This window comes from Carica papaya, chromosome 9 (genome assembly GCF_054855325.1).
Source record: "Carica papaya isolate Zhongbai chromosome 9, ASM5485532v1, whole genome shotgun sequence".
NCBI classification, from domain to species: domain Eukaryota; kingdom Viridiplantae; phylum Streptophyta; class Magnoliopsida; order Brassicales; family Caricaceae; genus Carica; species Carica papaya.
Window position 1 is genome coordinate 24,371,649 of NC_142317.1, and position 23,728 is coordinate 24,395,376.

The 23,728-nt window shown below is 36.9% G+C and overlaps 1 protein-coding gene across 1 annotated transcript; it reads left to right on the forward strand.

Annotated features, from left to right (window-relative positions):
* The first annotated feature begins 21,372 nt into the window (after positions 1-21,372).
* LOC110816833 (Transducin/WD40 repeat-like superfamily protein) lies at positions 21,373-23,196 on the forward strand. Its single transcript, XM_022045160.2, has one exon. It carries the CDS (start codon positions 21,864-21,866, stop codon positions 23,100-23,102), a length of 1,239 nt encoding a protein of 412 aa, XP_021900852.2. The 5' UTR covers positions 21,373-21,863; the 3' UTR covers positions 23,103-23,196.
* Positions 23,197-23,728: the final 532 nt, after the last annotated feature.

Here is a 23,728-nt window from a genome sequence, read left to right on the forward strand (position 1 = left end):
ACAACGGATAAGCCAAAAATCATGGGTAAAGCCTGACGGCCTTGCCACAAGAAAAACCATAATCGCCTTCGATGAACCCCTTTCTGTTTTCTGTTTCGTGCAATTTTTCCACCATTGTGTTCATCATTCTGTTTTCTACAGGTTGACCGAAGAAAAATGCCTAACTACAAAGGTGAGCTAGCAGAGCTACTGTACTAGAAAATCCCACCATCGGTAAGTTTTTGTTTTTCGACTTCTTTGGGCCAACCGAGACTCCTTAACGTATTTTCTCACAGGGATAGGTATAAAACAGACAGAAATTGGCAGAACCTAGCCAAAAAGGGCCAGTCCGAGCTAAACCACTTCCGTGGGCGGCGGTACCATCACTGGAGCACGATGGTGCTGCCTTGTCAAATTTTTAAAATTGGCCGAAAAAGGTTTTTAAAATTGACTTTGGATTTTTTGGGGTATTTTTAGGTATGTGAAGCATGTTTTTACCTCTGCAGGAAAATTTAGGATACCAAGGGACTGCCAGTAGGTGTAGCTGAAAGTTTAGTATTTCGGACACTAATTCGAGTAAGAATCCATCACCTTATTCCCTGTTATGGAATTGAAGTTTAATTATCAATAATACGGTATTTTGCGTAATTTAAAAAACTTTGAGAATTAATTATAGGTTACTAATGGAGGCAGAACCGGTTATTTATTATTGTTGTCCTGTTTAACTGATTGTTTGATTTTACAGCTTTAAATGCATGATAATATACTAGAATAGGTAAAATAATTCAGCTTTGTTTCCTTAATGCATGTATTGTTTATCTTGTATTGATTTACGGTTAAATTATGAAACTGAAAATTAAATGTAAACAGAAAATTAATTGGTTAAGTGAATGAATAAATAATAGCTTTACTAGATATCTTGGGAGATGGTGGACAGACCGAATACATAGAAAATCCTACCGTGAACGTCGCCTCATACCGGATGGGGTATCGAGGATTGGTATTTTTGGCGCACATACCAGACAGAATATTGAGGGATGGTATTTTTGGTGCTCATACCGAACGGGAGTATGGGGACGGCCGGTTAGTTGACAAGGTTGGATGTTGGTTCACGCGTAGTGGGACATCCTTATGGACCCCCATGGATACCAGTAGGCAAATAAAAAAGAAAAGTTGTTATTCTTGCTTACTTAAATATGAGATTATGATGTTGTTGAGCTATTGTCTCTATAGGTCAATTTTGAAAATCTCACAACAGTAAGTATGCAATAAATGGTTTTACTTATGATAAATGAATTTACTTAAATTAATAGCTTCATTGGTTGTTTTTTATGATTTTTACCAACCTTCAGTTTTTGTATCAGTGAGTAGTATGATATTCTTACTGGGGTAGCACAGCTCACCCCTTCATTAACTATTTCAAATCAAGAGGACCAAGATCCAGATCCCGATTAACAAGGGGGTTGTGAATAGTTCACCACCCAGACTCTTTCAAAAGCTAGTGAAAGTTGTCCTACGATGCTCAATTGTTTACTTTTTGTTTATTTCTTTGATTTTCGTTTGTTATTTTAGAAGGGACATTCTCGTAGCCCTATTGGGTATTTTAAACTATTGTGTAAGGAATGTAAATCTTAACTCTATTGTTCCGCTTTCGCATTCAATTAATGTTTTTATTTCTTTTTAAGTTCCGGGCTGCTACATCTGGGGGCATGGAAAGAGTGAGTTTCATATGCTTAGTAAAGAAAACAGTATTTAGATAACATCGTAATATTTAAAAGATAATAATTATATCATAAACACTTACCATTAAGTCATGTCGGAGTCCTATCCTACCTTATAAAAATAATTTATTTGTTAAGGAAACATCATGTCATAGTCACATCAATAAAAAACAAACAACATACTTGACAATAGAAAAAATCAAATAAATTATGAAATACTCAGATTTTCATATCATGCTTTGCGAAATCATTCTGAATTTCGTCTCTGAGGGTAACTACAAATTTCCAACTACCCATATGGAATGACCAGATCATATACAAATAACGACAATTTACTTAGGCATATTTTCGGCTGGCCAAACCATGGTACAATCTATGACCATGGCCATACCGAACATAGTGGTCCTATAAGATATTCTGTAGTCATGATAGTACTTAGCCAAAGGTGACCTCTAATAGATATTTACGTCACCGCTCTCGTCAGAGGGTACATCGTCATCCACAGGGAGTGGTCCTCTCACATATTTTAAGATCAGATCAGGGAAGGAAATTAGATACCCCTCAAAGATAAAAAGCCTAACGATACACTTGATGCATTATGCATGTCAATACAGATACATACTTTGGACCTTTCAGGCTTCATTTTATTTTTATTTTTATTTTTATTTTCCATATAACCTTACCGGTTTCATATTATTTTATTTACATGCAAATTATCAAGTACCTATAAATTACATAGCATGCTTGAAATCAAGAACAATTGATTTTATTAAAAATTACTGAACATAGAACATGCATATCACACAAAATCACATATTCATTATTTTAATTTTCTAGAAATACTCATTAAGACATTTAAAGAAATACCAGATTTCTTACCAAAATCTCGAAATTTATCCTACACTGTTGTTCTCCTCCTCCTCTCATTCTCTCTTTAGATAATTTCCTCTTTCTCTCTCTGAACTCTTGGAAGATGGAAGAACGGAAATGATGAGAAAATGGGAAGAAGGGCCCCTATTTATAGAAAATAGAGGTCGTCGAATTTGCATCAAGTGTAGAAATCTAGTGAAGAGAGAGTGTTGAAAATAAAAGAGATGCTTAATTTGACGCGACACAAAAAATGGAGGAGAATTTTCCTCCACTGACGGCAACACACCCCATGCAGTGGCACGCTGCCCAAGGTGGGTGATGGCACACTACTTGAGGCGACAGTGTGCCTAACCCACCTGGTGCGCGCTGCAGGCCTAGCCTGTAGGCATCGGGCTACCCTAGCACATGCAAGAGCTAGCCTGCACATATGTCTGCTGCGCAGATGGCACGCTTATAGGGTGCGGCGCCAGCCCTGTCCGCTCGTGATGTGACGCGTGCAGATGGGCCTGTCAGCGTGTGACAAGACGCGCGTGCAGGTCTGACCCCGTGCCTCGCTCTCTCCTGCGTGCACAGTACGCTATGCCCGCGTGGACAATCCTTCTCCCGCGGGTGTTTTCCTACGAGATTTTTCCTCATTTTTCTGTTTTCTCCTGAAAATTGTTTGTTTTTTAAAATAATAAATAAAAATAAAATAAAATAAAATATTAAAATCAGTATAATTTACTAATTATGATATAAAGCTATGAAATAAATAGGATTTTTCAAATACAATTTATCACAGTGGTGAGTAGGGTGTTGCAATGTCGTAGTTTAGCAAGCTGTAAATGTGTTGTTGGTTTAGCAAACTGCAAATTGCTGTGATAAATAAAATAAATTGGTCATTCCACATGGGTAGTCGGAAATCCGTATTGCCTTGAGTAGATGGAAGTTGGAACGACTTCGCTCAAAGAAATAAAATGAAAGACAGTGCATATCATGATTTGTTTAATTTTTTTAATTTTCAGCATGATCGATTCGATTGACATGATATGACTATGACGCGATAGATTTGATGTTTTCTTTAATCAAATAAATTGTTTTTATAATTTAATAAAGAACCTTGACATGAATTTTGATGGTAAGTAATGATGGTACTTTTAATTACCTTTAAAATCTTATGATATTATTTAAATACTACTTTTGTTACTGAGTATATAGAACTCACCATTTTCATGCCCCCACCAGATAAGGAAGATGGTGAGGAACCGTTTGCTGACCTACCCCTTAAAGTCTTTGAGGACCCTGTGGATCCATAAACTTTTATGAGTGCATGACTTGTCCTGCACTCTAATGAGTCCATTTACATAATGATAGAAGTTGCATTCTTTTGTATTTTGTCGCCACTTCTAGCCTCAGTTTTATATGTAATTGGAAACTCATATATTTTGTAAGGAATTTGTAATTAATTGTTCCGCTGCATACATTTATCTACTATACACTTGTAATCTATTTCTAAGTCTAGCACACTTATGCCTTAATTAGTATTTGGGATGTCACAAATGTTATCGGAGTAGTTATGCGGAACAATCCCTTACAACTAAGGTTGTAGGTAGGCAAAAACCCTTCTAAGATACTTAGGAAATATGTCATCTTTCAAAAACTAGACTACCAACTCGTGTCTTCCTTTTCTTTTGTAGGAATGACGTGAGGAAGACCTTCTGTATAGCACGCTAAAAAACCTAAGGCCCAAGATCATCTGACTAGGGTCGAGTTTACCGAACTCTTCTAAGGCATCAAGGGTCTAACCGTAGCTGTAGAATAAAACCAAGCCAACCCTTGCCAACATCCTCCTGCCCCTGAATACCGACCAGCTAAAATATCTATCTCCTACAACATAGCAGAATCTAGGAAACTTAACCCACCCTATTTTGAAGGAGGCCCCGACCCCTTAGTAGTTAAAGCCTGGATCTTGTAAATAGAGAAACTTTTCTTTGTCTTAAACCAAACTGAGGAGTAAAAAGTCCCCCTAGCAGCCTTCATGTTAACCAGTGAAGCCGAACATTAATGGCGACTTAAAAAAGAAGTCCTATCTACCCTTACCATTTGGGAGGTTTTTATGGACACATTATTTGAGAATTTTTTCTCAGTCTATGTCTTAGAGAAGGAGGAAGAATTTCAGAACCTTCACTAGGGAATCTTGATGGTTGTCTAATATGCATTCCAATTTATCCAGCTATCTAGGTTTGCCCCATTAGTGGTCACCCTTGAGAGTCGCAAAGATAGAAAATTTCTGAAAGGCTTTTGTACTGATATCTACGACCGAGTTGTGATGTTGAGACCTAGCTTATCTATCGAGGTGTTAGAACATGCCTAGTTGGTCGAATACCTTATCTCGGCCAAGCACCAAGGCATCGCCCGAGTTCGTACTTAACAACAATAACACCAATCCCAACAACCCAAAAGAAGACTACCTGACCCAGTTACCAGCCATCCTAATAAACGACCTTGAATTGTCCCTCTCCCTACTTTATCTCCACCTACTGAACAAACTGCCCGACCTTCCCAACCATACCAGCATTGTGGTCGCTTGCATGGTAATCAACCTTGTCGGCGTTTGAACAACGCCTGCTATAAATGCGAAAACACTCAGCATTTTATGAAAGACTGCCCCCAGCGATCGAAGGATATGGCTAGACTAGTAGCCCAGGGTCGTGTGTATCACTTTGATGAACTCGGTGCCCTCACCACTCCTATCCTCATATAGGGTATGCTTTTTATCCATAATATTTCTACTAAAGCTCTAATTTATACAGGTGCTACCCACTCTTTCATTTCTTGTTCATTTACTTGTAAATTACATATTAGGCCTGAACCTTTAGGTGAAGTGTTAGCAATAGAAACTCCCTCTAAGGGTTTATTAGAAGCTCATTGTATATATAAAAATTGTAAAATAAAAGTTTTGGAAGTAGAATTATTAGTACACCTAATAATTTTAGATTTTTTAGGATTTGATATTATTTTAAGAATGGATTGGTTAGAAAAATATAAGGCAATTATTAACTGTGAAAGTAAGGTTGTAACCTTACGGTCACCAAAAATGAAATAAAAATCTAGTTTTGTTATTTCCTAACCTTTGAATAAATAGGAATATGGATGCTGATCCTGCTATATACACCATTCCTACTATTTGTAATTTCTCGAAGATCTACTTGGTCTGCCTCTTCCACAGAAGATAGAGTTTTCTATTGACTTGCTTCTTGGAACACAACCTATCTCAAAACATGCCTATCGCATGAGCCGTACTGAGCTCACAAAATTAGAAAACTAGCTTTTTGAACTTTTTGGTAAAAAGTTCATCCGCCCCACTCATTCCCCTTGGGGTGCCTCATTATTTCTTATAAAGAAGAAGGATGGCTCCCTCCGATTGTGCATATTACAAAGAACTCAACCGGGTAACAATGAAGAGTAAGTACCTTTTTACCTCGTATCGATGACCTCTTTAATTAGTTACAAGGAGTTCTAGTCTTTTTAAAGATCGATGTCAGATCAGGATACTACCAGTTGCGGGTCAAAGAAGAAGATATTCTGAAAACTGCCTTTCGATGCTGATATGGTTTGTATCAGTTCAAGATTATGTCTTTCGGACTAACTAATACCGCTACTACTTTTATGGATCTTATGAATAGGATTTTTTGATATGCACTGGCTCAGTACGTCATCATATTCATTGATGATATCCTGGTATATTCTAAGAGCCCGAAAGAACATGCAGTTCATTTATCTCATGTATTGGAGACCCTTCGTCGGAACTAGCTGCATACTAAGTTTAGCAAGTGCTCTTTTGATTGGATTGAGTCTCCTTCCTTCGCTATGTAATTTTGGACAAAGAAGTTTTTGTGGATCCATCTAAAGTTGAGTAAGTGATTAACTTGAACCAGCCAACCAATGTAGCTGAGATGCGTAGTTTCCTTGGTTTAGCAAATTATTACCAGTGATTCATCGATGGATTCTTCAAGATTACTGCTTCGTTGACCCGTCTCACCAGGAAAGTTGAACCTATTGTTTGGGACTATGAATGTGGTGAAAGTTTTACTGAATCAAAGTATCATCTCATCTCTACTCAGGTGTTGATCCTCTCCGATAATCTGAATGATTTTAGGTTTACTGTGATACATCTCACGTAGGTTTGGGTTGTGTTTTGATACAGTACAATCGGGTGGTTGCTTATGAATTCAGACAATTAAAACCCCATGATCACAACTACCCTACTCATGACTTGGAGTTTGTGGCCATAATCTTTGCCTTGAAGATATGGCACCATTATTTGTATAGTCAGATATTTGAAATTTATACTGACAACAAAAGTTTGAAATACATATTTTTATAGAGGGAACTAAACATGAGACAGAGACGTTGGATAGACCTCCTAAAAGGCTACGACTGTAAGATCATCTACCACCCCACTAGAGGTAATGTAGTTACAGATGTGCTGAGTTGGAAGGAGTCCACTTTGTTAGCCCAAACCATGGCCTCCAGTTGGAAATTAGTTGATACTATACAGGCATTTCGCCTTAACCACTATGGTAGTGATGTCTATCTAGCCCAGATCTGAGATTTACCTGATCTTTTCAAGAAAAGTTGGAAAACCCAGTCCACCAATCCAAAAATCACTAAAAATTTAAGTTTACTTTTGATGAGTTTCTTGATTTTAGGCCCACAAATGACAGATTGTGCAGATTCTGGGATCGTATTTGGGTCCCTATCACCATCAGGACGGATGTTCTCAAGGCTGCTCATGCCTTCAAACTGTCCATCCATCCCGGTAGTACCAAGATGTACCAGGACCTGAAGCATCAATACTGGTGGTCTGAAATGAAGAAGGACATTATTGACTATGTCTCCTGATGCATTACTTGCTAATGAGTTAAGATAGAATATCAGAGACCCGACAGTTTGTTGCAATACCTCCTTATTCCAGAATAGAAGTGGGAGCATGTGACCATGGACTTTGTCACCGATCTACCTAGGACCTATTCTGGTTGCAATATAATATAGATCATTATTGACAGATTGATCAAGACAACCCATTTCCTATTAATTAGAGCCACATATTTCATTAGCATATTAGCCTTTTTATATGTCGTTGAAATTGTTCGACTCCACCACGTCCCTTTATCCATTGTATCCAATAGAGATCCTTGGTTTACCTCCCATTTTTGGGATAAATTTCAAGAAGAACTTAGTTCAAAATTGTACTTCAGCACTATTTATCATCTCTAGTTCGATGAACAATTTAAACATACTATTTAAACACTAAAAGGCATGTTGCGCATTTGCGTCTTTGACTTTGGTAATAACTGGTATGAGTATCTTCCCCTGTGTGAATTTACTTATAATAATAATTATCATTCCAGTATCGACATAGCTCCATATGAAGCCCTGTATGGTAGGCCTTGCCATTCTCCCACTTGTTGGAATGAAGTTAGGAACCAGTGATGTTTAGAACCTGATTACATCCAAGAGACTATGAAGAAAGTTGTTATCATTTGAATGAACTTAGCCACCACTCAGAGTCGCTAGAAAAGTTACGCCAATAACCATAAAAGACCCTTGGAGTTTGCTATCGGCGATCAAGTCTTCCTTAAGATCTTCCCTTACAAGAAAAAATGCGATTCGGTAAGAAAAAAAAGCTTAGCCCCCATTATGTGGGACATTTTTAAATCATGGAACATATTGAACCCATGGCGTATCGCCTTACTCTACCCCGGGAACTTGCAGGTCTATATGATGTCTTTCATGTCTCCATACACAAAAGGTATCATTCTGACCTTTTTCAGATCATTACTCACCAAGAGATGCAAGTTCAAGCTGATATGACGTATGAGGAGCTTCTCACAAAAATCCTTGATTAGATTGACAAGATCTTGCGCAACAAAAGAATTCCTATGGTGAAGGTGTAGTGGCAACACTACGCTTAGGAAGAGGCAACGTGGGAATTGGTGAACAAGATGAGAGAAAAATTTATAGATCTATTCATGACAAATTTGGGGGATCAAATTTTTAAAGTGAGGGGAATATAACACCCCGAAAACTTTCATGCTTAATTTATAATGTGAACCCCTATTTATTCGGGTTCTAAGGCCATTTGAAACTTCTTAATATTTTGTATTTTTAATTTTTTGGGATGAATATTGTATTTCATATTTTAATTTTGTATTTTATTTGGTTAAATAATTCTTGAAATTTATTATTTTATTTTATCATGGAAAAATTATATTTTCTTTATTATTTAAATAGAAAATACTGCCCCCTTAGGTGCTTTGCACCGCTGGTTGGGTGGTAAGTCGCCACCGGCTTGGGTGGCGTGCTGCCGTCCCTTGGCAACGTCCCACTGATGTTTGGGTGGTGTGCCTCTGATTTTTGTGCTGCTGTCACATCACGTTGTCTATCCGTCAATCGTCACATCTTACCTTTCCCATTGTCTTTCTCTCTCCTCACCAGATTTTGCTACTTGACGCAAATCCAACGATCCTCATTTTCTATAAATCGGGACTCTCCCTTCACCATTTCCTCATCACTTCCATTTTCATTCTTCTATCCCCCAAGAGCTTTAGAGAGAGAGGGAGAGGAGGAGAAGAAGAAAAGGCGCAGAAAAAAATCAAGATTTCGATAAAGAATTTAATATTTACTTTTAAACATCGTAAAGATCATTTCTAAATAAAATTAATAAAGCTAAATTAATGATCGTATAGTTAAATTTTATGCCTAAATGAAGTAATTTTTCCTATTAATGCATGTTTTATGATCGTAAATGAACTTATTAATTTGCATTTGTAACTTAAATGATTTAATGCTTGAAATAAATATTGATATGTGATGCAATTGATGGAGAAAAAATGATTAAGCATGAAATAATATATAACATAAGAAATATGTATTAGTATTGGTTTGCATAATACATAAAATATCTCGTTGGGCTTTTTATCTCTGAGGAATTTTTGTTTCTCTCCCATCTGATCTGAAAAAACGTGAGATGATCGCTCCCTATGGATGATGGCGTACCTTCTGACGAAGTACGATTGTGGCCATAGTTAACATGTAAGACCAATGTGGTTGGCGCAGTCGTGGTCATAGATCGTGTCATGGTTTGCCAAATCATAAATGTGTTGTTGGTTTCACAAGCCACAAATTACTATGATAAAGGAAATCAATTAGTCATTCCACATGGGTAGTCAGGAATCCATATTGCCCTCAGTGGATGGAAGTCAGAATGACTTTGCACGAAGAAATAAAATGAAACATAATGCACATCATGATTTATTTGATTTTCTCTATTTTCAGCATAATCCATCCGATTGATATGATATTACTATGACATGATGGATTTGATATTTTTTTAATAAAATAAATTATTTTCATAATTTAATAAAGAACCCTGACATGACTCTTGATAGTAAGTAATGATGGTACTTTTACTTACCTTTAAAATCTTATGATATTATTTAAATATTATTTTTCTTACTGAGTATATAGAACTCACCCCTTTCTATGCCTCCCTCTATATGAGGAAGATAGTGAGGAACCGATCGCTGACTTACCCCTTGAAGTCTTTCAGGATCCCGTGGATCCATAACTTTTATGAGTGCATGACTTGTCCCGCACTCTGATGAGTCCATTTACATAATGATAGAAGTGGCCCTCTTTTGTATTTTGTCATTTTATATCTTGTTGTCATTTATAGCCTCAGTTATATATGTAATTGAGAACTCATATATTTTGTAAGAAATTTGTAATTAATTGTTCTGTTGCATATATTTATTTACTATGCGTGCATAATCATTTTTGTATCTGGCACCCTTATGCCTTAACTAGCATTTAGGATGTCACAAATTTATAGAGCCAAATCAAAAATTTCATGTTTAGTTTTCATAAGGTGAGTTTTATTCCAGTTGTGGACTCTACATAATTTTATAACCTCATGATATAAATTATGTTATATGTTGTCCAATAAATGAATAGCTTCTGTTATGTTCTTATTTTAAGCTTTTATGTTGCATTTTTTGGTTCAGTTGTGTTTGGGGCGTGGTTTTTCGTTGGAGAACGGCAAACTATCACAATATCTATCATATTTTAGAAAATAATTATTTTAATTGTTGAAAGTTTCCTATTCTATTTTAAATTTATTTTCCTATGTAATTTTGTAATTACTTTAGGAAATTATTCTTCTTATTATCCACAAGGCTTATACTATAATAGGCCATCAATTTACAGTTCTGTTGATTGAAGTTCGAGAATAATAAAATTATAAAGTTTTAGCTTTTAACTAGTGAGATTTTCTTCAACTTTCTTGTTGAATGGAGAATTGATGTTTACTTATTAAGGTAACTTGTGATATTTTTATTAATATCTTGTTTTGAATTGATTTTAACTTATTAAGATCTTCTTTATGACAATATAATCTGTAACAGCCCCGGAAATTCAAAAGAAAATACATATAATAATCTGAGTGAGGAAGCGAAATAAAATATTAAGGTTAACATCCCTTACACAATAACTTAAAAGTACTAAACAACATCACGGAATAAGTTCTCGAAAATAAATATGAAAAATGAGAAAAATAAAGAAAACTATAAAGCATCTAGCATCTACTTGCCGTCTTCTTGTGGATCGGGTTCGAGAACCAAGTCATCCTGATCTGAAATGGTTAAATAAGGAATGAGCTACACTAGCCCAGTAAGGACATCACACTATATCACCGTCACAGAAGTAAAGGTTAATAGAAAACCAAAAATAACCAATGGAGCACAAGTTTTAAAATAATACATTTATTTAAAATAAAACCATTTACCCTTTTTCTTACCATTGGAGAACCTGTGAAAACAACCTATAAAAACAATAACATTATACAGATCACAATTTCATGCATAATCAGTAACATAAAACATATCATGAATCCATATTCATTAACAATAACTGATTATCACCGTTTCTCGTTTTTACCAGCCTACTAGTATTCATGGGGATCCATAGGGGTGTCTTTGCTACACGTGAACCCTTTTCATTAACAATCTTAATTCCATGACCGTCTCCATACCCCGTCCGGTATGAGCGCCAAGACATTAAACCTCAATACCCCATCAGGTCTGAGGGTGAAGTGGGTCGTCCCTATACCCTGTCCAGTATGAGCACCAAATGACTAAGTCTCCATACCCCGTCCGGTATGAGACGATGTTCATGGTAGGGTTCCCTATGAACCCGGTCCGTCCACCATCTCCTAGGATATCTAGTGAGGCTGTCACCTTATCTGTTTTTCCTTAATCTCCGTTACCAAGTTGAACATAATCACATAAACAAAAAACATGCACCCGATAATACAATCAAATTGTAAATTCTAAAATCACACAGTGGTCAAGTAAGACAGTAATACATGCATTTAAAACTATAGAATAGATAAATCAGATACCATAATACATTTAAACAGTAAAATAAACCAAACAGGAATCGATAAAGAATAATGTCCGGTTCGGGCTCCATTAGCAACCTTAATTAATTATGCATATCTATTAATTTATACAAAATACAGTATTATCATTTATTCAAACTTCAATTCCATGATAGAAAATAAGGTGAAGGGTTCTTACTTGATTCGACGATGAAAACTAGATTGTTACTACGCCTACGGGCGATCCCTAGGTTCCCTGTATTTTTTTTCGGGAACTAAAACGCGCTTCCGGTATCTATACATGTCCTAAATAACCCAAAAATCAGGCCCAGGGCCTACTCGGCCAATTTTGGAATTCCAGCACGGCGGCTCTGGCGTGCTCTAGCGACGGCACCGCCGCCCACATCTACGATCCACCTCAGTACTGTTTTCAGCCGAATTAAGCCAAACTTGCATCGGTTCCTATGAGAAAATACACTTAGGGCCCTCGGTAGGCCGAAAAAACGTAGAAAATCAAAACTCACTAGCAGTGGGGCTCTCCGGTGCGGCGGCTCCTCCGGCTCACGTTGCGGTTGGGTGTTTTGCTCCGGTCAACCTGTAGAGGAGGAAACGATGATCACAACAGTGGAAAAATCACATCGAACGGGAATTAGGAAGGGCCTCATCGGAGGCAAAAATCGAAACTCTCTGCGACGGCGCCACTAAGCTTCGGCAGTATTTTTCGGCCAATTGGCTGGTTCGTTTACTCTGATTTGGTCATGGGTGGATTTGAAATAATATTTTGAGCAAAGGGTACAATTTTTACCTCGTTTGGCGGTCAAAAATTACTCTGGTAGGGCAGCGGGTGGCGGCAGTCGGCTCCCCGACAGTTGGGCTGTCTTCTCCGGGGAGGGGCTCTAGCAGCTAGGGTTAGGGTTTGGGTGTAGATGGGGTTATTTATACCCATCCGCTTTTGATCTGGGTCGTCCATCATTTTTAATCTGGACCGTCTGATCACGATTAAATTAAGAGTGAATCTGGACCGTTCATCGCGATTCAATCTGGACCGTCCGTGCGCGATGCAATCTGGGCAATCTGTTCGCATTTTTTATTTGGGCCGTCGATGTGTGTGGGAATGGATCTCAGCCGTTCGATCGCGTGCACGTGGATCACCCATGAGGCTCCCTCCTGCGTGGCCTCCCATCTTAGCATCTCTACCACCTAGCGCATTCTTGTTGGTCGGGGCTGCTGACCGGGCAGCTGACATGGTGTAACTTTTCTAAATTATGTTTTAACCTCCGGTTTCTAATTTATTCTTCAAAAATACCTCCAGAATCCAAATTTTATCCCTTTTTCACCAAATTGTTTTCAATTTCACCCCCCTCTATTTTCCTCCATTTTTACACAAAATAAATTAAAAAATTAATTTTATTAATTTTAAATTTTATTGTATTTTGGGTTGTTACAACTCTCCCCCTTAAAAGAAATTTAGTTCCTCAAATTTGTCTCTCACTCTCAATTGAACAGCTGGGGATACTAGCCTTCCTTGGTGTGTGGTTCTACCATATGACCTTTACAAAGGATATTTCTTGGTTGCGGAGTAATATGCTCTTTCGATCAGTAATGTCGACTGGTACTTTCTCGTAGGATAAGTCCTCCTGGAGTGGGAGAGGTTTGTGGACCAAGACATGAGAGGGGTCCGGATTGTACTTGCGTAGCATGGACACATGAAACACATTGTGGACCTTAGAAAGTTCTAGAGATAGTGCTAGTCTGTAGGCGGCGGTACCAATCCTGTCTAAGACTTTAAATGGTCCTATAAATCGGGGTTTCAGTTTTCCCCTCCTGCCGAACTTACTAATTCTCTTGAAAGGAGTGACCTTAAAGAACACCCATCACCTTTCTCAAATGCTAAATCTCTCCTCCAATTGTCCGCATAACTCTTCTACCTGCTCTGAGCCGTTTGAATGTTCTTCCTGATCTTAATTATTTTAGATGTAGTCTCCTCTACCAACTCCAGGCTGAACAATTTTCTATCGCCCACTTCTTCTCAACAAATCGGCGATCTGCATGGGCGCCTATATAACGCCTCATACGGAGCTATGCCAATACTCACTTGGTAGCTGTTGCTGTAGGCAAACTCTATCAGGGGTAGATGGTCGTCTCAATGGCCCCCGAAGTCAAGGACACAAGCTCGGAGCATATTCTCAAGTGTACGGATTATCCTTTCTGACTGTCCATTAGTCTGAGGGTGGAAGGCAGTACTAAGGGACAGCTTTGTTCCCATGGCTTACTGAAAGCTACTCCAAAACCGAGAAGTGAACTTGAGGTCCCTGTCGGACACCACTGTCACTGGGACTCCATGCAATCTGACTATTTTTCAGATATATGTTCTTACCAATTTGTCCAAGGGATCGACCATCCTAATGGCCAAGAAGTGGAAAGACTTGATAAACCGGTCAACAATTACCCAGATGACATCATGTCCTGAGCGTGCCTTAGGTAACCCTGTCACGAAGTCCATGGTGATATGTTCCCACTTCCATTCTAGGATCAGTAATGGCTGAAGTAACCCGCTTGGGCGCTAATGTTCTGCCTTGACCTGCTGACATACTAGGCACTTAGACACAACGTCAACTATATCTCTTTTCATCCCGTTCTACCAAAATTGGGAACGCATACTTTGGTACATTTTTGTGCTTCCGGGATGCATGGCAAACCTTGAGCTATGGGCCTCTATCATGATGTCTCTCTTTAACTCACTGTCCCCTGAAACACACACCCTGTCCTGGAATCGGAGTAACCCATCGGCAGAAACTCAGAATTCTAAGCTAACTCCCTGTTCTGCATCATTCTTGAGGGCTACTAGGGCGGGATCAGCTGATTGAGTTTTCCTTATTCTCTGGATTAACTCAGGCTGAACAGTTAGATGACCCAATCATGTGATTCTCCTGAAGCCGAACCTGTTGTGTGGCCCCAATCTGCGTGCATTCTGAAACCATCAAATGGGCTAATATACCTGCACTTTTTCTACTGAGTGTATCGGCTACCACGTTGCCCTTACCCGGATGATACAAGATGTCACAACCATAGTACTTAAGAAGTTCTATCCCCATTCTCTAACGCATGTTGAGATCCTTTTGAGTGAATATGTGTTTCAACTCTTATGATCGATATAGATCTGAAAGGTCTCTCCATATAAATAATAGTGCCAAGTCTTCAAGGCGTGTATGATTGCGGCAAACTCTAAGTCATGGGTGAGATAGTTTTTCTCATGACTCTTTAACTGTCTGGACCCATAGGCTATGACCTTCCCATGCTACATTAAAACACAACCCAGACCTAGATAGGAGGCATCACTGTAAATTGTATATCTCCCCGATCCACTCGGTAAGGCCAGCACAGGTGCAGTAGTCAGCCGCTTCTTTAGTTCTGAAAAACTTCTTTCACAGTCGTCATTCCACTCAAACTTGACATTCTTCTTTGTGAGTCGGGTCAGGGGAGTAACTAGACTAGAAAATTATTCAACAAACCTGCGGTAATAGCCCACAATTCCCAGAAAGCTACGGATCTCTTTAACTGATGTCAATTTCTCCTAGCCGAGCACCGCTTCAACCTTTTTAGGGTTCACTGATACTCCATCCTTTGATATGATGTGTCCCAAGAAGGTGGTCTGCTCAAGCCAAAATCTACATTTACTCAACTTTGCATACATTTTCTTTCCTCTGAGAACCTGCAAAACCTGAGCTAGATGGTTTGCATGTTCCTCTTTGCTTTTTGAATAAACTAGGATGTCATCGATAAACACGATAACAAATTGATCCAAGAATTTTTTGAAGACCCTGTTCATCAGATCCATGAATTTGGTTGGGGAGTTGGTTAGCTCAAATGGCATGACCAGGAACTCATAGTATCCATACTTGGTTCGAAAAGTTGTCTTGGGGATGTCTTCTGTCCTAATCTTCACCTACTGGTAACCTGAATGCAGGTCTATTTTGGAGAAGACCTGTGCACCCTACAACTGATCGAAAAGGTCGCCAATCCTAGGAATGGGATATTTGTTCTTGATTGTGACTCTGTTTAGACTTCTATAGTCGATACATAACCTCGAAGTCCCACATCTTTTTTCTTGCAAATGTGACTACAGTACTCAAAGGAGAGGCACGGTGTCGGATGGACCCATTGTCCGGTTGCTTATTGACCCATTTCCTCAACTCTTCCATTTCTATATAACTCCTTCAATAAGGAAAAACTAAGATAGACTACGTGCCAGACTGAAAACCTATGGTGAATTCGACTTCCTTATCTACTGGTAGTATAAAAAATTCATCCGAAGACATATCTAGGAGGTCTTGGACTACTGGGGTCTCGTGGATATAAATTTCTCTATTATATTTGCCTAGTTAGAGGAAACAATCGAGAAAAAGGATTATGCAGTAAGGAAATTACAATGAGGGGATAATATTTAAAACTTTTATTAGCTTGTAAATGACTCTTTGTTAGTAGGCTTAAATACAATTTTTCTTGCGAGAATAATCCACGGTGGCATGATACGTCACTAACCAGTTTATCCTTGGAAATACAACGGGGTCCCCCATTCCAACCTCTATCAGGCCCATCATGGTTGAAACTAAGTCTCGTGGAAGAGGGGCTAGATTGTGTTAGGGGTGGACCGAATGCCCCTGTGGTGGTAATGGATGACACAGGAGAGGCACCAGATTATATTGTGGTGGTGCTGGGTGATGCGGTTGGGGCACTGGACCATATTGTGAGATGTCGGATGATACGCCGGAGGTGCAGGGTTGCATCGAGGTAGTATTAAATCCTCTCGAAACGACCTGTCTCGGGTTGCCCTATTCAATAAGGGGCCTCATCACCTCGTGTCTCCGTACATTATGTTTCACAAAGAATGGTTGAGTGATAATTTATTATTTTCGATGCTTCCTAAGGGTTTTGTGTAAGGGACGGGTCCGAGGAACGCGACTCTGATACCAACTGTTACAGTCCTAGAAATTCAAAAGGAAATACATATAATAATCTAAGTGCGGAAGCGAAATAAAAGATTAAGGTTAACATCCCTTACACAATAACTTAAAAGTACTAAACAACATCACGGAATAAGTTCTCGAAAATAAATATGAAAAATGAGAAAAATAAAGGAAACTATAAAGCATCTAGCATCTACTTGCCGTCTTCTTGTGGATCGGGTTCGGGAACCAAGTCCTCCTGATCTGAAATGGTTAAATAAGGAATGAGCTATACTAGCCCAGTAAGGACATCACACTATATCACCGTCACAGAAGTAAAGGTTGATAGAAAACCAAAAATAACCAATAGAGCACAAGTTTTAAAATAATACATTTATTTAAAATAAAACCATTTACCATTTTTCTTACCATTGGATAACCAGTGAAAACAACCTATAAAAACAATAACATCATACAGATCACAATTTCATGCATAATCAGTAACATAAAATATATCATGAATCCATATTCATTAACAATAACTGATTATCACCGTTTCTCGTTTTCACCAGCCTACTAGTATTCATGGGGATCCATAAGGGTGTCTTTGCTACACGTGAACCATTTTCATTAACAATCTTAATTCCAGGACCGTCCCCATACCCCGTTCGGTATGAGCGTCAAGATATTAAACCTCAATACCCCATCCGGTATAAGGGTGAAGCGGGCCGTCCCCATACCCTGTCCGGTATAAGCACCAAATGACTAAGTCTCTATACCCCGTCCGGTATAAGACGACGTTCATGGTAGGGTTCCCTATGAACCCGGTCCGTCCACCATCTCCCAGGATATCTAGTGAGGCTGTCACCTTATCTGTTTTTCCTTAGTCTCCGTTACCAAGTTGAACATAATCACATAAACAAAAAACTTGCACCTGATAATACAATCAAATCGTAAATTTCAAAATCACACAGTGGTCAAGTAAGACAGTAATACATGCATTTAAAACTATAGAATAGATAAATCAGATACCATAATGCATTTAAACTGTAAAATAAACCAAACAGGAATCTATAGAGAATAATGTCCAGTTCGGGCTCCATTAGCAACCTTAATTAATTATGCATATCTATTAATTTACACAAAATACAGTATTATCATTTATTCAAAATACAGATTTTGTACAAAATCTGCCACCTGACGCGTTCTGGTTGGTCGGGACTGCTGACCGAGCAGCTGACATGGTGTAACTTTTCTAAATTACGTTTTGACCATCGGTTTCCGATTTCTTCTTCAAAAATACCCCCATAACCCAAATTTTTATCCTTTTTTCACCAAATTGTTTTCAATTTCACCCTCTATTTTCCTCCATTTTTACACAAAATAAATTAAAAAATTACTTTTATTAATTTTAAATTTTATTGTATTTTGGGGTGTTACATAATCAATTCATTTATTCCTATTATCTTAGTTTCATTCCCTATTGAGTGGGGGTCAAGTAGAGAAGGTTTATTCAAGGTTTTGAGTTTCTAGTTACTAATGTATCTATGGAGTTTTCAATCACATTAGTTGATCCTGGGTTCCACACTATTATATATAGATTTTTGAATCTATTGTTGATCCTCGGCTTTACATCAAAGTATCTCAATCCTTTGGTTGTAATAAGTTCAATTCAAATCAATAAAATTTCAAGTTTTTTTCAACCTTTAAATTTTGGCTATTGTGAGTGCTCTTAGGAAGTTTTCTTTAATCGTCTCATTAAGTGGAGAATTAGTTTAACTTATCAATGTAACTCTTATGGCGTTTTATCAATTATTATTCTTTTCCCATTTACCTTAATTTGCAATCATATATTGATTGGTGGTTAAATAATGAGAGTTTATTTAGGAACTAAGTTTTTACATGCTAAATTTTTTATGTGGATTTTGGATTACACTTGTTGATACCAAGATTCACATCAATATGGTAGCTATAAGGTTTCATACTTCCATGAAGTCATTAAGATATGAAAATGCAAAGGAGTTAGTCTTTACTAGTTTCACATATGGATGCTCCACAAGAAAATTCAATTATAAAGTGTATACATCAACATCTTTTAAAGTTTGTCGGAGGTTTTATTTCTAATCAAGTGTTCCTCTTATTAAAATGACTACATTCTTATTGTAACATTATCTCGTTAACAGGACTACTTTTAATTTCCTCAATAACTGTTTTCCTTATGAGTAATTGTACAAGCACAATGTTGACTACTTTTTCATAAGGGTTGTTTATTCTTCTAGTTTAGCTGCAAATAAAATAAATTTGATATTCAGTCTTGGCAAGTTTTTATTTCATGAACATATATTTCTTTTTAATTGTTTAATTCATGATAACTTTGTTGTTAATTCAATTCCTAATTCGGTTCTTCTCAAGTTAATAAATAATTATATGATTGTACCAATGAATTCCTCAGTCCTTAATTCATCAGTCACCTTTAGTTCACCATCATCAAAGCATTCCCCTCAATTGCCACAGGATCCTATTTCTATTTTGACTCCACAAGGACTGTAAAATTTTAACATATCTTCAAGATTTACATTATAATTTTATTGTCCCGTTATAACTAGTCCATAGTCTTGTACTTCTTATAAGAAATTTTATCATATGCAAAGTTGTCCCCATAATTACAACACTTTTGTTTTAGTTGTCTCTATATTAGACAGTATTATATTAACCTTGGAGAATCTTATGGCTAGTGAATTACAAGTTATGAAGGCCAACAAAGGTTAAAGAGTTATCTATGTTCTCCCTGTAAAACATGTTATTGGTTGGTGTTGGGTTTATAAAATTAAATGTAAATGTCATAGATCCATTAAATGCTACAAAGCTCGTCTAATTGCTAAGAGTTATATTCAGCAAAAATGAGTTGATTTTATAGAAAAATTTTCTCCTATCGCAAGCTTATCACTTTTAAGCTTTTGTTGGCCTAAGTTACAAGCCAAAACTAGCACTTGGCTTAGCTAGATGTGAATAATGTGTTCTTAAATGGAGATTTACATGAAGAAGTCTATATGGAACTCTCTCTCAATCACAATAAACTGGGGGAGTACTCTCATATATTAGACCAACTAGTTTGTCATCTCCACATATCTATTTATAGTCTTAAAACAAGTATCTAGATGATGGTATGATAAATTTACTCAAACATTGCTTCAATTTGGCTTTACTCAATCAAAGTCAAAGTACTCATTTTTTATCAAAGGTGTTGCTTCTTCCTTTAATGCTTATTAATTTATGTAGATGACACTGGTACTGTTGGCCCTTCTCTTTGAAGGATTTCTTAAATGCTCATTTTAAGTTGAAGGACTTGTGATCACTTAACTGTTTTTCTTGATTTAGAAGTTGTTCGTTCCTCTACGAGTATTGTTTTATCTTAAAGGCAAAATACATTATAATTCTTAGACTATGTTGGGTTATTAACCTTAAAGTTTGTCTTGATTCCTATGGATCCCAAGATTCTATTAAATAGTTATGACATGATTTATTACCTTATCCTTCTTGATATAGAAAATTTGTTAGGAGGCTTTTGTATCTTAGTCTCTGTTGATCATACATCCCTTTGTTATTACAGACTTAGATATTTTATATCCCAACCTCGAACTCCTTAATTACAAGGAGTTCAACATCTACTTCACGTTTAAAAGTCATTATAAGACAAAAGCTATTTTCCATTCTCATAAGTCTCTTTAACTTAATGTCTTTACTGATGCTAATTGATTGGCTTGTTCAGACTTCAAAAAGTCTATTATTGACTTTTGCATATTTTTTAATAACTCTATCAAATCTTGAAAAACCAAGAAACAATTCACTATATCTTGATTACTTTTTGAAGTTGAGTATCGTGTTATACCTTCTTCCACTAGTAGTAAATTATTATGAAAAAAACGACTATTTTATGATTTTTATTTCTCTAGTTCGTCTCCTACTTTAATTTTCAGTAAAGCCAAGCTACTATCCGTATTGCTTCAAATCCAGTATTTTATAAATGAACTAAACATATTGAAATAATTGCTATTTTATATAAAAGCATACCAACGAGTAGATTATTAGATTATTATCTATTCATACCAACATCAGCTTGATGATAATATTACCATATTTATCTGTTTTATTTTGCTGTTTCCAATATTGTCCATGTAGCCAATTAAAATGTCCATGGCTATCTTAAAAGAAAGTGTTAGAGCCATTAAAAATATCCATGGGTATCTTAAGGGAAAATATTAGAGTATAAAGTGGTGTAAGTGTTATTTTATTTTTTACTTTGCCTCGGGGCTATGTATAAATATTCCTTTTTGTTAATCAAATTGCAGCTTTTATTATATACGTGATAGAGAATATATATATAAACACACACACATCAGCTTTCACAGGCTTGCACAAATCGAATTCAAATCAGAACAACAATAACCCTCTGACAGTTCATTTTGCGCCAAAAGTGTCTACTTATTTTAATGAAGATTAAGGGTTCCGTACCAAGTGGCAGCATAAAATGGCCGGCCACATGTGTAGAACATTTTACGGTGAAGCAAGTATTCTGATGAAGCTTTGCATAGCATATACATATACATATACAAGTATACACATGTATACACACATACTAATAGAAGCAAGGTCATTAATTAATTAGTTGATGGTATATATATGTGGGTCAAACCTACATAAGTAGCTTAACACCGCGACAAACCTTACCTATCTGCAATCAAAAGGAACACGGAAAAAGAGGTGTGCATCAAATCCTTCTCCTCACTATGTATATTCTCTTTATCTATACATATGTATATATTTACATATATATATATATATGTATATATATATACCTTACTTCGCTTTCTTCCCCACCCATACCATCACTCTTCTCTCTCAACTAATTCAACATAAAAATTAGTCATGCAAACCCACCACCAAACTTGTAACCCATATCATTATCATCATGATTCTGATCAATCCTACTCCCCGTCTAATCTACCATCTCTGCCAACTCTCTCATCTCATCAAATTCATGATCGTGTTTATAACTCTAACCACGACTGTCTCATCACTCTAAAAGGTCAAACCAACTCCTACATTTCCTCACTAGCTCTTTCAGGAAATCTCCTGTTTAGTGGATCCTCCGACAAAGAAATCAGATCATGGAGGCTTGACACTCTTGACTTTCAGATGAGTCAAACTTCAACTTATAATAATAATAATAATAACGCCATAGCTGTGCAGGGTGAAGGTGCAGTGAAATCTCTCGTAGTCTTGGCTGATAAACTTTTCAGTGCACATCAAGATCATAAAATCAGGGTATGGAAAATCAACGACCCAAAATTCTCTGATCATCATCATCATCGTGAAAAGAATTATACACATTTAGCAACTTTACCAACTTTACGCGACCGTGTTCTGAAACTCTTGATGCCCAACAACCAAGTTCAAATTCGAAGACACAAGAAATCCACCTGGGTGCATCACGTCGACACCGTTTCAGCTCTAGCTCTAGCTAAAGACGAGTCACATCTTTATTCAGTTTCCTGGGATCGTACACTCAAAATCTGGAGAACAACCGATTTCAAATGCATCGAATCGGTTAGAAACGCTCACGACGACGCCATAAACGCCGTCGTATTATCTCACCACGGCGATGTGTACACAGGTTCAGCCGACAAGAAAATCAAGGTGTGGAGAAAAAACCCAGAAGAGAAAAAGCATTTCCTAGTTGCTACTCTTGAAAAACACAAAGCAGCAGTTAATGCATTAGCTGTAAACAATGATAGATCATGTGTTTTGTACTCTGGTGCGAGTGATAAGTCAATATTGGTGTGGGAGAAGGATGGAGAAGATGATATGGTAGTAGTGGGAGTTCTAAAAGGGCATACAAAGGCCATACTTTGTTTGGCTGTTGTTTCGGATTTGGTGTGCAGTGGATCTGCAGATAAGACGGTGAGAATCTGGAGAGGTGGTGATAGAAATTATAGCTGTTTGAGTGTTCTAGAAGGTCATAGAGGAGCTGTAAAGTGCTTAACGGCAGCGTTTTATCCGTTTAGTGGTAGTAATAGTCTCTGTAATACTAATTCGTGTATTGTTTACAGTGGAAGTCTCGACTGCGACATTAAGGTGTGGCGGATTGTCCTTCCTCTTCAATAGAACATCTTTGTTTTTTTTTTTTAAATTCTTAAATTGTGGTTTCCTAATATGTTTAATTAGGAAAGTAATTCTCAAACTCCAGCCATTAACTTTCCTTTTATATTCCTTTTATATTCCTATGTTTATATTGTAATTTTTATTATGCTAGTTTCTTCGGTTGGAGATGATAACGAGTAAGGTTCCGGACGTGTTTTAGCATACTCAAACAAGTCATGCTTTTACAAACATGAATCTGAACTAATTCTACACCAAGAATGAATTTAGAATTTTTTTTAAAAATAATTTTAAATCGTATTAGATTTATGTGTTATTCAATTCAAATACAATTTTACCATTTTATTTATATTGATATAAATATGAGCATGTTTAATATATATATATATATATTAAATCGAGTTTAGAAGAATTATTGATAAGTCAAATATAAACTTCTTCCATCCTAGTGCTAATGTTTTCCATCAACTCCAATCTAATTTGATGGAGACCCACTATCTAGTGAAAAAAGAAAAAATTATTGATTTAAATTTAAACATATCCTATTGTCACAAAATTTTTTTAAAAAATAAAGGTTTTAGTCAAGAGATTTGAAAAAATATATAAAATTACTTTGGGAGGAATGAAAAATT